The sequence below is a fragment of the Magnolia sinica genome, chromosome 12 (genome assembly GCF_029962835.1).
Source record: "Magnolia sinica isolate HGM2019 chromosome 12, MsV1, whole genome shotgun sequence".
In the NCBI taxonomy this organism is placed as follows: Eukaryota; Viridiplantae; Streptophyta; class Magnoliopsida; order Magnoliales; family Magnoliaceae; genus Magnolia; species Magnolia sinica.
In genome coordinates this window covers 46659760-46676400 of record NC_080584.1, presented here as the reverse complement: position 1 = coordinate 46676400, position 16641 = coordinate 46659760, and the positions used below count along the sequence as shown (strand labels likewise).

Genomic DNA, 16641 nt, shown 5'->3' with positions numbered 1-16641 from the left:
ATTGATCAAAAGGTTCATACTCGTCAGATCAGTGTGATGCTTGCACAGTAGCCCATGAAATGTGTGGTGAACCTAATGAACAGTCTAGATCAACTGATTAGACTGTCCAAATGGTCCCAATGCAACTGGGAGCACTACTGGAGCTTCTCTCCTTGTAATAAACAGCCAAGACACATTGAATTGGTAGCAAGCATCCTTCCATAAGTAAGTGCATATGTGACAGTGCATGAGAAGTTTTAAGCTAAGAAAAATCCATACTCAGCCAACCAAAGTTATATAGAGTTTGTATATGCTGTTAGTTGGGTCTTTTAAATGAAATGTGCCCACCTGCAAAAGCTCAGCTGGCTGACTGACTTCAGAAAATGGACAGATTTTTTTTCTTTTTCTCCCAATCCCCAGCAGCACTCCATAGGAAAACTGACACAACCCAAAATAAACTGCAGCAAGGAATTAGACAAACCTCAGTAAAATAGATTACACAAAAGTAGTAGGATTCAATCTCTGTCTTGGTGCGACAAGCATCCAGGTGTTTCATGACGATGAAAATCGCCAATTCAAAGTGCTCTCTACACATCACCACCATCCATCTCTGGGAAGTCTCTCCCCATGTTCATGTCTCTTGGTTGCTCCTGGCAGCAAAGATCACTGCAGGGAGGAGATGAATTATTAAAAGAAATGCTGTAGTAAGAGGGAGATGGTAAGACCATAGCAAAATATCCATATACAACAGATTGCAGGGCAGCAACGAGGAAGCAAGGGAAAATCAGGAGACCGGTTTTCAGGATATTCCTCCCTTTATATTGGATTTGTTGTTTTAGTGTCAGTACTGAAGGAAAATAGAGTATCCAGAATCCTCTACCTGAGGGTTTTAACATTTCAGTAAATAAATTTTAAAGAAACTGGAACAAGTAAATCTTAAGACAATGTTATGTATCCTTGCTCTTGCTCCGGTGGTAGACTCTCGGGAGTTTCAACACCCGGTCAAGGGTTCGAGTATCCATAGGTGGTGAAAGCTCACTACAGCGTGAGTGCGTGGGGGTGTGTGGGGGTGTGTAAAAAGAAAAATAATAATAATAATATAAATAAAAAATAAAAAATAAAAAAAGACAATGTTACGTAGGATACCTGACCCAAGGATATGCAGAGAACGCTAGTGTTTTAAGCTTTGTACTAGTAACAGCCATGCTTCAGAGATCTAGAAGTTTGTTTGGTGTGACCCACCATGGTGGGTGGACAGACTATACCCCAATAAGTTTCCCAGATTAGAAGACCCTGGCCCACCAATCTCGGGCCTTTTTTCTTGGCTGAATGTGAACCACTAATGCATGCCTCCATGTTGCAGGCCACAGCGAATAAATTGGATTGTCCTACTAAGGGAGAGGATGGGATCATCGTCTCAACATGTCTCAACAGTCAACACGTGGTGGGGCTCAACCAGACCAATAGTCCAGATGACTGCACAGTGGGATCCACTTGTACAAGCAGAAAGAGCAAGTATAATGTTGCATATCCTCAAGTTGAGGATCATACAATACCTCAAAGAAAGCAATGTATATAACGTAAATAGAGAGATATTGATGGAAGTTACTATGTTGCATGAAGTGTGGCATTTCAGTAAAATACATTTTAAGGTAAAAGAGACCAAAATGAGCAACCTCAAGACTGTAAAAACAAACCAAACAATCTTTAATCAATATAGTATGCTTTCAAGCATGAGCGAGCGCGCGCACACACAATCATGATAGCCATTTGAATACGTTCCTCTATTCACCAAGCATCGGGTGATTTAGCTCGATTTGCAAGAAATAGGCACTAGGACATAAAGCGTTGAAAATATAGGCAATGGTGTGTGCCCCAAATAAGTACCAGAGCAGACAAGAGGCCTCGTTTGGAAAATAGTAAAGGTTCCTAATGGAGAATGAAGGAAAGAATAGGCTGAATGGGAAATTTGTTCAAATATTGGGAAGTTTCTGAACAAATGGATTTCAAGAAATTGTTTAAAATTATGGGAGCTTCTATTTATGAAGAGGAGGTTGTCTATGGATTCAATGATTTCAGGAGGTAAGTTAGGTATGGGTTCTAATGGATAAATACTAGGGATATAGAGAAGTTGAACTTCTGAATGGAGGTTATGAGGTTGTCTAGACAAGAAATCTGCTGAGGTATTGCTTTTTTCTTTGATTTTTCCAAGCTGAAGTCCCACTGGGAAAACCATTCTGCCTATCGAAGAAGCTGAGCATTGGGCAAGATTTTTTGTTTGAATTGCAACATTCTTGGGAAAGAGGACATATTCATCTCAATCTGAAATTTATGCCCAATAAGGTGGAATTGGAATTTTGAGATTCCATGTTTGACAGCTAATATCACTTTGAAGGTAGAGTGGTAATGTTGCTCTTAGGGTTTGAAAGTGCCGCTTTTGTATCCACAAATTTTTCCTCTTCCAGGCTCTTTTCAATCACAAGAACTGCTCCCCAATAAAGATCACTCACATCAGTTTGCAGAATTCTCTTATCAGATTTGGAATCTGGAGAGAAGGCAATGATGTAGCCAACTGCTTCAATTTCTTAACTGCATTGGTATGAACGTCACTCCATGGAGGCACGGGAGGCTTCTTTTTCGGGTGTGCCAAAAGGAGTCTTCTATATTCAGAGACGTGAGGGATGAAATCAGAGATGTAATTGACAGTGCCAAGGAATTGTTGTTTCTTTTTCTGATTCTGAAGAACATCTGGAAATTGATGAAGATGAACAGCAATATGTGGCTGTGGGTGATAAGAACCGTTCACGATGGACATTCTTTAAGTATCCTAAAGTCTGGCAAGCACTTTATCTCATAGAGGTAGTCGAGTTTACAAGCAGAAAAAGTTCTAAGAAGATGAGGGTAGAAGTGAGGATGTAGAGGAAGAGGAAGCCATAAATTAAGAGTCCACCTGTCAGCAAACTAGTTGATTTAGACTATTTCTGTGTTATATCTTGATGTAATCTTTGTTAGCTTTGGCTTTTTATATTATATTTCCTATTTGTGGCCTAGTTTTCCTGTTGTTTACAGTAATAAATTTCACCCGAGCATGATGAAAGCAATTCCGTCATCCCATTGACGACACATATGCAAGTCCTTGACTGTAGTTGTAATCCAAAAAGGCTCTGTTTTAAGAGTTGTGCCTACCGAAACTGACATACATTGGCCCAGACAGAAAGGCCCTGCTTGACTAGTTTAAAATTTGTGGGCACAAGCAACCGAAGTCCAACCCGTTGGCAGCTCAACATTAAAAAAATGTTTTCAACCGGCGGCAGAAAACCCGTGGGCAATTTTGAAACAATACAAAGCTTTGCCTCCACAAATCTCATGAACACCACCAAGTGTTCAAAGATTCTAGGTCCCCCCCTTTTTTTTTCTTTTTCTTTTTCTTTTTCTTCTTTTTTCTTTTTTTCTGAGAGAACAAAATTTTATTAAGAAACCTGATGAAAAACAGGAAAAGAATACAATGCTAAACAGAACTAGACATCAGAAAAAGAAGCGGCCGAAGCTGCTAGAGCATTAGGTGCCCATCCCTTTACAAACTCCAAGAGTGTGCTAATACCCCGCGAACCGAGGATTTCCCATTTTGAAACACCGTGAGTTTCTTTCTTTCCAAATTGCCCAATAATATGTCACAAAATAGATTTTATATTCCAAATTGCACAATAATAGCCTTTCTTTCTTTCCAAATCACTTATAATATGCTCCAAACCGAGGATTGTCCCCCTTCCAATCTATAAGCCCCAATAATATGTTACAAAATAGATTTTATATAATATTTCTAGCCTCTCACTAACTGATGCATGATAGCAAATGGATAAAATCCCAGCAAATTGTAACATGAGCTTCTTATTGATAACAAGCATGAGCATTACTTAGATTTTAAAAAATGTCCTTTTATACATAAGCAATAAGTTTGCACCCCTATTCCCTTATCTTCAACATTACATACATGAAGTCACCAACACAAGGGCAGTGACTCAACTTTGATGTGATATGTTCCATTTTTTTATAGAGGTAACCAAAGGTTATTGGAAAAAATAAACGCCAAAGCGAAAAAGAATACAAGCCCAAAATGCCTAAGTGAGGAAACAAGCCCTAAACACCACGAACTAAACTACCCCTTGAAACTAGATTACCACTATGAGATAAGAGTACCTGCCAGACTCTAGGATAAAGATGAATTATAGTGTCGAACAGCAGCAATAATACATAAAATTCCAGGGCAGCAAGGCCATGATTAGATGATCAAAACAGATTATCTGACAGGGAATGTCAATGAGGGATGTCTCAAAATCTTCCAGATTGGAAGATCCTGCCTTACATCAAAGGCCAACATATCAACGGTAAAGGAGAAAACACGGCAATGATCCACCTTCAGCAGAAATATAGGTCTAAAAATCATAGACTTCAGATTTCCCAATATTGAGGATGTTTGGGGCATCAACTGTGGGCCTATCAGATAAACATAGAGCCTTGCACACGCAAATCTGAATAGATTGGATAGACAGACGAGAGAAACGAGCATTGGAAATATGAATTTTATCCACATTTTCTAAAGATCACATAAAATGACAATTTATAAAAATATATAAAGCATGAAAAGAGAATAGAATGTCTCAGTGAAATACAAAAGCATGAGCAACATACAGCAGTCAATGACTTCTGAACACATCTGGAAAAAGCAAGCAGAAGCATTAAATAAAATGCAAAAGACAGCATATCTCAAGAACCGTTCTCACCTGTTGTTGCTGATAGTTCCCATAGCCAGGATATGCTCCATAAGAATACATGTTAGGATCTTGTGGAGGTGCAGCATACCCATAAGCTTCATAGCCTTGCCCATACCCATAGTAACCACCACCATTCCACTGGTTTGGATCTGGCTGAGGCTGAACCCATCCGGCAGAAGGGTTCTGTAGCATTGTCAGTTTCATTGAAATATTTATGTTTCGAAGTACGTTATGGAACAAATACATGTAGTAAACACAAGGTAGAACTTAAACAACCTGTTTGTTTGAAGGACTACGGCCCCATGAAAGTCTAATATTTTGTGACCCCAACGGTGTCCCATTCAACATCAATAAAGCTTCCTCTGCACAAGCTCTGCGACAACACATGCAAAAATAGAGACTTCCATGTCAAGAATGGTAAAGAATTTTCAAGCATTCAGATGTCGAAGGAAACTACTCTGAATTCAAAATAATAATAATAAAATGTTGAATGGGACCCCAACGGTGTCCCATTCAACATCAATAAAGCTTCCTCTGCACAAGCTCTGCGACAACACATGCAAAAATAAAGACTTCCATGTCAAGAATGGTTAAGAGTTTTCAAGCATTCAGATGTCAAAGGAAACTAATCTGAATTCAAAATAATAATAATAATAAGAAGAAGAAGAAGAAGAAAAGAAAAAAAAAGCAGCTTGAAGTAAGGCATGTGGCATCGCCTGAGGCATAGGCCACTGCATGAAAGAAAGAGGTAAGAGAATGAGAAAATCCAAATAATTAAATTGGGTTATGTCAATGCCTGAAACATGTTTTATTCATGCCCTGCCCACAATTCACTTCAAATGGCAGAGGCAAAAGAGTGAATAACAGAAAACAATTAAAATGCCCTTGAGGTGAATTTCCACCCAAAAAACAGACCAAGGAGAATAAGCCTATCACAAGCAGTGAAGCTTATAAGAAGCATATGCGCCCGTGAGGTGTCAGCCTCAACTGCATCATGACTTCGGGTGTATGCTTCGATGGGCATCAACTAAAAGGCCAGGATATCCAAAAGTTCCCCTCAAAGGCAAGGCTATTTGTCAGGCTTATGCATCAAGCTCACCTCAAAGGAAACTCCACCCAAGTACACCTCCCATATGCCTAAGCATAAGACGTGTCAGCCTGAGAGGTGTCACCTCAGGGCAGCTTGGGATACGGTCGGCTTTGAGCTGAACCATGACACGTAAGCCTCTCGCACATTTCAAACATTGCTCCAACTTGATGAAATTCATGTACCTGTTAGCAAATTGAACGAATCCACAACGTTTGCCTAGAGGTATCTTGACGTGGACCAATTCCCCAAATTGGCTAAAAACTTGTCTCAGATGGTCATCAGTAACATTTGGATCCAAAGCACCAACAAAGATCTGCACATAAAGGCATTACAAGCAATAACCATATGGCATGAATATATGACGATCTACAAAGTAGAACAAAGTACCCACTGTTGTGTTATTTGGATCATTCTCGGACTGAGTTGCTTGAGCAGACTGGTAAGGAGCTGCAAATAAAGATATTGGTAAAGAAGAATAATGTAAACAGAGTGAAAAGCACAATCCTAAACACTGACAAGAGGTGAGAAAAATATGATGAATCCACAGCAAACTTTACCTAAAAGGTCTACTGATAAGTAACTATTGCCAATTTAATGGTGACAAATACAGAAATGTACTACGCATAATGCTGGTACAACTGATTGGCAATGAACAATAAAAAAATGATATGAATACAGGTCAGGTAATGTTTCTTTCAATTGCAATTACCAACTATACCCTTAGAGAAATCATATTTCTTTGTGGATATATCAGTATGGAAGTGAGTTGGTGCCCATAAAATGCAGAACCTGATTCACATCCATGTTAAGTAGGACCATAGTCAAGGCACCAACATCAAAATTTAAAGTGCACACCTAAAGGCAATGTGGAGGCCTAGAACTGAACCTGATGCATAAGCCTCATGCAGCCAAGGCATAAGTCTCAGATTCTCAAGGTGCATACTTCACATGAGGCATAAAACTCATGTATTTAGGCAAAAATGGGATTTCTTTCTGTGGTGAACTTTTCTCTTTGAATTTTTTTCAGGAGATATGACAGCGGTGGTTAGTTGTTTAACCAAACAGTGGTCCATCTTAGCAGTGGACCACACCACAAGGGCATGTACATTTCAAGTCCCTATATTTAGGTCATCCCACCATATATGTGTTATGAATTGCATTTGGACACACCGATAGGCCCAACCAATCAATTTGGACCCCCATCAAGTAACACCGATGGGATGATACAATAAATTGCCTATAGAATGTTCTCAAGAGAGTTTCTTGAAGATAGATCCGATCATCAATCTGAACCATCCATTGGTGGCCCCAGCTTGGATTGCAAACAATCTCATACAATCCTCTCAAACAGCCCTAACAGACTCTCCTGTTGTTTCAAAACTGGACAGATATATCGTCTGAGGACCAGTGTTTGGATGGATATGATCATTTGATTAATGTGATTTTTTCTGTGGTAATGATCAAGTGCAGCCCAAATCTAATGGACTATCCAGTTTGATTTGATGGGTTATCCATGTATCCAAAAGCAACTAATGCACTATATCTTAAAAGGGCCATCAGAAACATGAGTTAATTACTGGTACTTGTTAGTAGCTTTGTTATTTGCTTTTTCTATTTTTTTTACTCATTTAAGTTATTTATCACATAATCTTATTATTAACATGGAATGTCCTTTATGGTCCAATTGGCATAGAGTCATGTCACCTAAATCACCAATCCTGTTTTCTGTTCCAAATCTGGTGGTCCAGATTATGCATCATTTGCAATCCAGATCGCTGTTTTTATCAATCCAAAATTATGGTTATATACTCTTAGAGTGGATCGACTTCTAATGTCAATCCATATTGAGAAGGGAGATTCAAACTTGGATTTATGCAACAACAAACACATTGATTTTGCGGGTACTCCACAGAGAGTGCGCTCTCCCATCGTTCTGCCTCATTTGTCAACTATTAACTTCCTCTCAGTCAGGAAACAACCAGATGATAATTGGCTCCCATTGCACCCAGATTCAAAAAGAAAATCCTCCACGCAAAATTTATTAAACACTGGTTATAGGAAGCCCATGCAACAAAAAGGTCTGCGGGGCCCTTGTGATGTCTATGTGAGATCCACTCCATCCATCAGTTACCCTAGATCATTTTAGGATGTGAGTCTATAAATAAGGCTGATTCAAAACTCCAGTTGGCCACACCATATGAAACAGTGGGGATGGGATTGCACCATTGAAACCTTCCTGAAGCACACCATGATGTTTATATGCCATCCAACCAGTTCATAAGGGAAGTCCCGCCAGGATGAAGGGAAAACACAAATATCAGCCTGATCCAAACTTTCATGGGCCCAAGAAGGTTGCAATGGCGAGCATCCCTATCTCCAATGTTTTGTCGTGGGGTGGCCCATGTAAGTTTTAGTTATGCCTGATTTCTGAATCACACCCTCACATGCTCTGGCTAAACTAATGGATGGATTGGATGTCCCACATACATGTGGGCCCCATATCTCACCCTACCACACATATCGTAGAGAGTGTTTCTGGTTCCCATATCTCACCCTACCACAAATATCATAGCTATGTATTCCTGTTCTTCCAGCTCCTCTCCATTGTATCAACTCTTTGGGTTCCGTTCTTGTTCTAATTACTGCTACTGGGAGTATGGCATGACAAAGGTGGAGCAAGGAGGGAATAGAGAAAAGGGAGAGAGATTCGAAGGGGAGAAAGAAAATAGGAGAGAACCATAAGGAGCGCGCGCGCACACACACACACACAGAGGTGGAGCAAGGAGGGAATAGAGAAAAGGGAGTGAGATTCGAAGGGGAGAAAGAAAATAGGAGAGAACCGTCAGGAAGGTGGGGGCACGCGCACACGCACACACACACACAGATATGGGAACAATGAGCAACCCATCTTCATTGTTTCCCTTGTTGTGGCCCACTCCAGCCTACTTTTTGGGTTGACAATACATCCTAACATAAGTCAACACAACAGATTTACAGAGTGGATGTCACACAGTCATCAAGGTGGGCCCAACAAAGCCTTTGTCGTAAAGGTCTCCCTAATTAAATGCCAGTGCAAGCTACATGTAGAGAAGAGGTTGTGCGGGCTACACACACTAAAAGAAGTGAAAGAAAGTGGGTGCAATCTATATCGACCCTTGCGCCTGTAAGATCTCATCCGCTCTCTACCAACCAATAACATTTTATGATGAATATCCCTTCCCTTAACCAATGTTGAGAAAACTAATTGTGCAGGGCCATGTCCAGTCTTGTGAAAACTTATTGTGCTGGACAATGTCCAAAATTATTGGCGTTATATATAATGGAAACATAAAGGCTATGATCTTAAATGATGCTTCATTAATGATCCTAACCTTCAAGTCTTGGATTTGAATATGAGCCATTAAAATAACTATTTCTAATATTCAGAAATTCATATTCATACACAATCATCCATACAACAAATGTTTCTCGCGATTGCATGGTGTAGCGTTTATTCCTGAACACAAACGATTCAGATCATCATCTACAATGTAGTCCTGGGTGGAGACCCACCCCCGTACAGTACTATGATACAGGGTGCCCATATTCTATCAAAGCCCCCTCTCTACCGAAAGAGGTTTGCTAGAATACATTCCAAAACATACTTAAATTGGATACTGGGGGACTCAAGTCTTTGAATCCAAGGTTATCTATGAATGATCTAAACTGCTAATATTATGGGTCTCTGTTTGTATGGTAGACAACCATGAGAAAACAAAATAAAAGCTCTCAAGTTGGATTATTTCAACCTTATAATAATCTGACTATTTTGTTTTGAATATATTTATAAATTGGAGGGTTAAAACATTAAATCTGAGATTATTATTTTTTCTTTGGCATCCCGAATCCAAGAGAGCCCTATCATATAAATGGCTTGGGTCATTGAAAAAACCACAAATCCAACAGATAAAGTCTCAACATGTCCTATGGCAATGGATGGGAAGGTAATCCACCAAACTGCTTCCAAAATTGTCATTTTTACTATCTTTTCAAAATTGGAGTATAATGGCAACCAGTTACAATCTAGTTGCAGTTTCATAACAGAGTAAACAGCCAATGAATGAGCTGGAATAATAGGAAGGCGTAGACTCTTCTGGAGTTCGTGTACTCCAGAAGAGTCTCAACATGTCCTATTGCAATGGATGGGGATGTAATCCACCAAACCGCTTCCAAAATTGTCGTTTTTACTATCTTTTCAAAACTGGAGTATAATGGCAACCAGTTACAATCCAGTTGCAGTTTCGTAACAGAGAGTAAACAGCCAATGAAAGAGCTGGAATATTAGGAAAGTGTAGACTCTTCTGGAGTTTGTGTATTCCTAGCAAACCTCCAAATGATATTATAGAAGCAGACCCCACAATGATAATATTCATTATTTTCATATGCAACTTACAACATCAACTTGAATATAAAATCATTTTGTATATGCCCACTGTATGTACAGGAGCAACCCACATGATCCTACCCCCAGCACACCAAACATTGAGTAGCATCTATGTACCGATTCCTGTACTACATACTGGGGCCAACCGAGATCCAGTCCACAGACTCAGACTAGAGCCTATTAGCTTACTCACATGGGCTCTGCCTTTAAAAGCTAACCACATTCATCCAGTGATAATTAAAGGCCATTCTACATTATTATTATTATTATTATTCAATTCAAGACTTTTATAAGATGATGATCTAGCTAGATGATATTCTCCAGAATGTACTACCTTTGACCTACTTCCATCACTGATGATTTAGCTAGATAATAGCCTCCAGAGTAATGGAAAAAAAAAATTGCAATTGTAGGCTGTTTGTTGTTTGATTCATCAATGGTCAAGACCATGTGGAAATCATTCCCCATTAACTTCAATGAGAGATTTTATCCAGAAAAAATGCAGTCATTAAGCTGAATCCGAAAAATCAAATTGAATAGTTATTCAATTCCTATATGGAAAAGAATAAAAAAGAGCTAATCACCCCAGCCCAATTGTGTGCTAAGCTATAGTTGCACGAAGTGAGAACGTATTGAAGCAGTGAAACATCCTTTTTAAAATGTTAGTAAGCAAAGACAGCTAGAGAGCAGGAGCAAGAGTGGCAGTTCAAAGCTTAATAATCTGAAGCTGGAGACACCAAGGTAGAAGGTTCAAGCAAACAGGTGCTAAACAATATAAGATATGATAGCAACAAAAGTAGGTAACGTAGAAAGCTGTAAGGGATGAAGACCTTCCACTAGCAATATGGCATGGAAGAAGTAACAAAACTCAAACACAGCATTGACATATACTACAGCTATAAGAAATTGTAGAATGATAGGTAGTGGACTACTAAAAATTATGAAAATCACAAAACATACATGATAATTTGGATTTTTTTTTAATTCAAAACATGGGAAAGATAATGAACAATAAACAAAAGAATTTATTAAGACTTGTGGTGCAGAAATATAGTGCAACAAAAATCTCAAGCTCATTAGTGATCCCATACATTTCGAACATATGATCACTAACAAGAGCGCCCCCTTCCAAATTCATGTTGTACAATTCCCGCTCTAGTGTTTGTATTTGAGCGACAACTTGGGCATCAAATAGACTAATGTAGGGGCATTTTCACACCAGGCTCGAGTGGGTAACGTGTGGTATGTAGGGGCACACTCGGGGTGGGTGGCTCGTGTGAGGCAGGCCCCGCACGTATGAGGCCCACGAGGGGGGTTCAGCCGAGAACCTAACCCATGGGATGTTGGGCTTGGACTATGAGATAAAGGGATTGATTTGCCACGCTCTATCGGTTCGATCCTTTAGAGCAAGTGGTTAATTGTCCTACATTAGAGTGGTATCAGAGCAGGAGGTCTCGTGTTCGAGACTCCGAGTTCGATCTTTTAGAGGAAGTGTAATGCAGGGGCATTTTCATACCGGGCTCGAGTGGGGTACCCATGTGATGTGGGGCCCACGAGGGGGAATCAGCCGAGGTCCTAACCCATGCGATGTGGGGCCTAGGCTATAAGATAAAGGAATTGATTCGCCATGCTCTATTAGTTCGAGCTTTTAAAGCAAGTGGTTAATTGTCCTGCATCGAAGTAGTATCAGAGCGGGAGATCTGGTGTTCGAGACTCCTCACTGGGGGTGAGTAATGCAGAGCGAGGTCCCCTGTGGGATGTAGGGGCACACTCGGGGTGGGCGGCCCGTGTGAGGTGAGTAGCTCTGTGGGATGAAGGGGCATAGTAGGGGTGGGAGGCCCATGTGAGGCTGGCGGCACATGTGAGGGGGGCCCCACCCGTAAGGTGGAACCCATGTGTGGTGGGGCCCACAATGGGGGTTGAACCGAGAACCTAACCCATGGGATGTGGGGCCTGGGCTATGAGATAAAGGGATTGATTCGCCACACTCTATCAGTTCGAGCTTTTAAAACAAGGGGTTAGTTGTCTTGAGGGTCACTACTCATCATCATCAGGTTCAAGTGGAGGTGGCTCCCTAACAACTTGGATCACTCTTTCCATGGTCATAACTAGCTCTACCTTTTAGGAGTAGTTTATGTAGTTCCAACAAGCTTGCCATTATGAGGGATTTCAAAAAGTGGATTCATCCTAATTTGCATAATCAAAATACGTGCCATGATTAATACATGTTCGGAAACCTTGTATCTAATGCCGTCTTGGGCCTTGGCACCAAGTACTTGAATTGTGCCCCCTTAAAACACATTCAAGTACTCTCACTAAACGAGTACAACCACATACCATGAGCATGCAAACCCACAATATTCATAACCATGATATCATCACGGAATAGATATGTATTGGCTTATGGGCACCAATACATACATATCCAAGATATCAAATCACCATATGCACAGCCAATATCTCACATGATCCCTTGCATGCATTGAATTTTGTTCATCACACTTGCATTGAACCACACTATTACATATGATCTTTCAGGACATCCACAAACATACTATAAATCTTTGGACGCATGTAGGTGATATGCATGCAACCTAAGCATGTCACATCCCATCAATATCAATAGGGGAAGAATGCATGTAGGGATCTTGCCATACGCACATATGGATTGAGTAGTCCAAAACTTGTATTTCAAGCAAACCATCAGACAAATCTAAATAGTTGGATGGGTCCAACACATCGACATTGGGCTAAGGTTCATGTTTCGGTCCAATTTATCTCAAATGAATGAGATTAGTTGAAAATAAGACAAACCCCAAATTCAATCCCAACCAAATTTGGGAATCTACCACCAGATTCAATCCATCCATCTTGTAAAGTTTGTCATGATGAGTCACTAACTCAATTTTCAAGCCAGTTCGACTCTAAATGGATGAAATATCAACTATACAAGTTTTAGATGACCTCAACCATCCAAAAATTGTGTGATCCGTATGTTGAATCTCTTGGGGGGATATCAAATTTCAATCCAGCATCAGATCATACATACACTAACTTCTCATGGCCCGATCATGTATCAAAGCCAAAGTACAGCTGTCCAATAATCAACGATCCAAAATGCTTTAGTCAAGTTAGCCATACAAGTGATCAGGGCCCACACGATCCATGTGTTGGACATGGGACGTCCACTCCATCTATAATATGGGGGCAATTTCACACCGGGCTTGAGTGGGGTGGCCTGTGGGATGCAAGGGAACACTCAGGGTGGGCAGCCCACAGAACCCCTGGATTTAGGGCCCGTGTGAGGCGGGTGGCTCGTGTGAAGCAGAACCCATGGATTTGGTACCCACAAGGAGGGTTCGGCTGAGGACCTGACCCATGGATTTGGGGCCTGGGCTATGAGAAAATGGGATTAATTCGCCATGCTCTATCAGTTCGAGCTTTTAGACCAAGCGGTTAATTGTCCTGCATCAAATTGGTATCAAAGTGGATGGTCTTGTGTTCGAGACTCCTCACCAGGGGTGATTAATGCGGGGGCATTTTCACACGCCCCACGAGGGGGTGGAACCCATGAATTTGGGGTCCACGAGGAGGGTTCGGTCGAGGACCTGACCCATGGATTTGGGGCCTGGGCTATGAGATAAAGGGATCAATACGCCATGCTTTATCAATTCGAGCTCAGTTCAAGCTTTTAGAGCAAGTGGTTAATTGTCCTGCATCAATCTAACAACATGAATGATGGGTCACACATCTCAAGGCATAGGCACCCAAGCAAGAGTACACTTCCATAGTTGGGATCATCCTAATAAATTAGGATATAATACATGATTAATTTAGGAAACAGATGGGGCTAATTTTTAACATTTTTAGATATAAAAATTTCTAATTCTCCTCTAATCAGAAACCTTACAAAACAAGGAAAGTATAGAAGTTTCCCGACTAGGGAAGTTACGAAAAATTCACAACATACAGATGATTAGAGAGGATAAAAAAGGAAGGGAGAAAAAGAAGGAAAGAAGAGATTGCGTGACAACACACTGTGCGCCTACTCAGGGCATGTGCACATTGGTCGTATGCTGGCCATAGGTGTGGGCCCTGCCTCGACAATCCAGTCTATCTATCTTATTCTCCTCGTTTTGTATGCTCCAACTGATATCTCCTCTTCACGATGAGCGCACCCTGTCCTCTTGTTGGACATACGGAATAGATGTGATCCTTATCAACTTAATATGCAAAAAAAAAAAAAAAAAAGCTCATTGCTCTTGTTGGACTTCTATATTTGATTGTGATTATTTTGTATACGATCTCATCGGATTTTCGAAATTTGGATTTACTCTTCTCATTGGTGATACCGTCTTTTAGCAGCATGTTGGTGCATCACATACGTACGGTGATCGGATGCATGGTTTGTTGCATGATTATTCTTATTTTTATTCAGGAGGTTCCATTATGAACCTTAGATTGTCTAGTGGTTGTTTTTAATTTTCTTGCTTGTTGAGACAACAATAGGGATATTGCATGTATGTGTCAATGTTTTCAATAGCGCTCATAACATAATGTAGCGTAGCATAGCTAAAATGATACATAACGTATGCAAGTAGTGTAGCTCCTTGGTAGAGTAAGCTACAGAGCATATAGTGTAGCGTGTAGAGCAGGTAGCGTACACTACTTGAAATCTCTTCTTCTTCTTTTTTAAATATTTCTTCTGTGTTAACTCAACACCTATTTTAAAATGGTAGTGACTCATCCCCAACACACGTGGCACTACATTGGATCAATCCAAGTCATCCAAATTCTGATCCATACCGTGAATTTGTGATGTTTTAATTTAGGAAAAAAAAAAAAAAAGAGGTCATGCTTAGAGATGTCTAAAGGCAAAAGGATAGAGATTTTGCACGGACATATGTGGTTGGTGATCCAGATTCGCAGTTAAGAACTCATAGGAATTATGCATTTTGTAAATTTTATCATATTTTTCTATTATTTTAATAATAAGAATAATAAATTTATTAAGTACCATGTAGCTTATACTATATGTTACACACTATTTAAAACATTGGAATGTGCAAGTCCGGCAACCATGTTAGGACTTTTCACATATATGAAGCAAATGAGCTAAAGAGAATCCTAGGAATTTCTGTGGGAAAGGATCTTTGAGCTCTTAATTTTATGTTGTTGATCTTATGTTTTCTTATTGTCATTAAATGGAGTCTAAATTAGACATATTCATGCATGAAGCATTTAACTTGAGCATCATCGGCTTCAGGGCAATGGGAGTGTTACTATAGTGTGTTGTGGAAAGCCAATGATGATTGTTATGATCATGTAGCTTGATGGCCACATGTGTTTGGTTTTTACCTTGTATGCCACAATTAAATATGTAGGAAACCAAATCTATTTATAATTTTATGGATTACAAGGGAGGATTCCTCTGGTTAGCCAAGTGGAAGATGAGTTTAGGCACACTAGCCATTGACCAAGGGAGAGTTGTGTTTCATGGAACTTAGTACCCTAAATTCCATAACCATATTCACAAAATTGCCTAATCAGTGAAAGGTTAATTGGTCATCATGTGAGATGGAACCCGCAACAAGTTGGGATGTAAGGTCTCCACCGTTGGGTTAACTATGCCTTAGTCCTACCTACATAGGAGTTTAACTAGTCACAAGATGCAAGTTCTTGTGTTTTAGGCCTGGCTAAGCACTTACATTGGATGACGCATCGAGTCTCTTGTCTAAGAGACCCATCATGCCCGGATTAGATAGACGACCAATTCTTAGACCTAAGGTTGTGTTGGGATCTTCATGGTCCTAATGTTTTGTGCTTCAACACATCTTGCAAGGTCACAATTGTGACTAACATACAAGTGGGATTGAGTACATGCATTAGGATTCAGTATAAGAAGGCACATACTCCAATAAGGGATCCATTGGTTACCATAAGGACTTTTTTATGACTTGGATCTTAGCGATCAGGCCATCCATCGGGTGGTTTTCTAGCTGGGCTTGGTTGTGGGAATCATCCCTAGGAATATTCGCTCCAAATTTAACCCCAAACAAACATCCGGATTGGAAGATCCAAACGATCAATGTACCATATCGCCAACAATAAAAATTAAATATGTGATTAATTTGGACATATGGGGGCTGCTTTATGGTTTTCCTTCTTTGTGGATGATGTGGCATGATGAAAAATAATGGGTTTTTTTTTATCAATTTGATGGTTTTGATTTAATTGTGTAATCAGGAATTACATGTTTGTACGGCTATAAGGAAACGATCAATTTAATCGTATTTTGTGTACATATAATAGTAATTTTCTCTTCTTTCTTTTAAATCTCATCTAGTACAACATCATAGATGGCTTGGGCCAAGATT

General features: G+C 40.0%; 1 protein-coding gene across 4 annotated transcripts in view; it reads right to left on the bottom strand.

Annotated features, from left to right (window-relative positions):
* Positions 1 to 255: 255 nt before the first annotated feature.
* The window catches only part of LOC131221315 (polyadenylate-binding protein RBP45-like), a 57534-nt gene continuing 41148 nt past the window's right edge, over positions 256 to 16641 (bottom strand). The window contains exons 3-7 of one of the 4 annotated variants that reach the window (XM_058216526.1): positions 6233 to 6288; positions 6024 to 6154; positions 5028 to 5124; positions 4761 to 4934; positions 256 to 645 (exon numbers count right to left, since the gene is read on the bottom strand). In XM_058216526.1, coding sequence (XP_058072509.1) covers positions 643 to 645; positions 4761 to 4934; positions 5028 to 5124; positions 6024 to 6154; positions 6233 to 6288 — 461 coding nt within the window. In that variant the 3' untranslated portion in view covers positions 256 to 642. The other 3 variants (XM_058216527.1, XM_058216528.1, XR_009159188.1) reach the window with 3 other exon arrangements.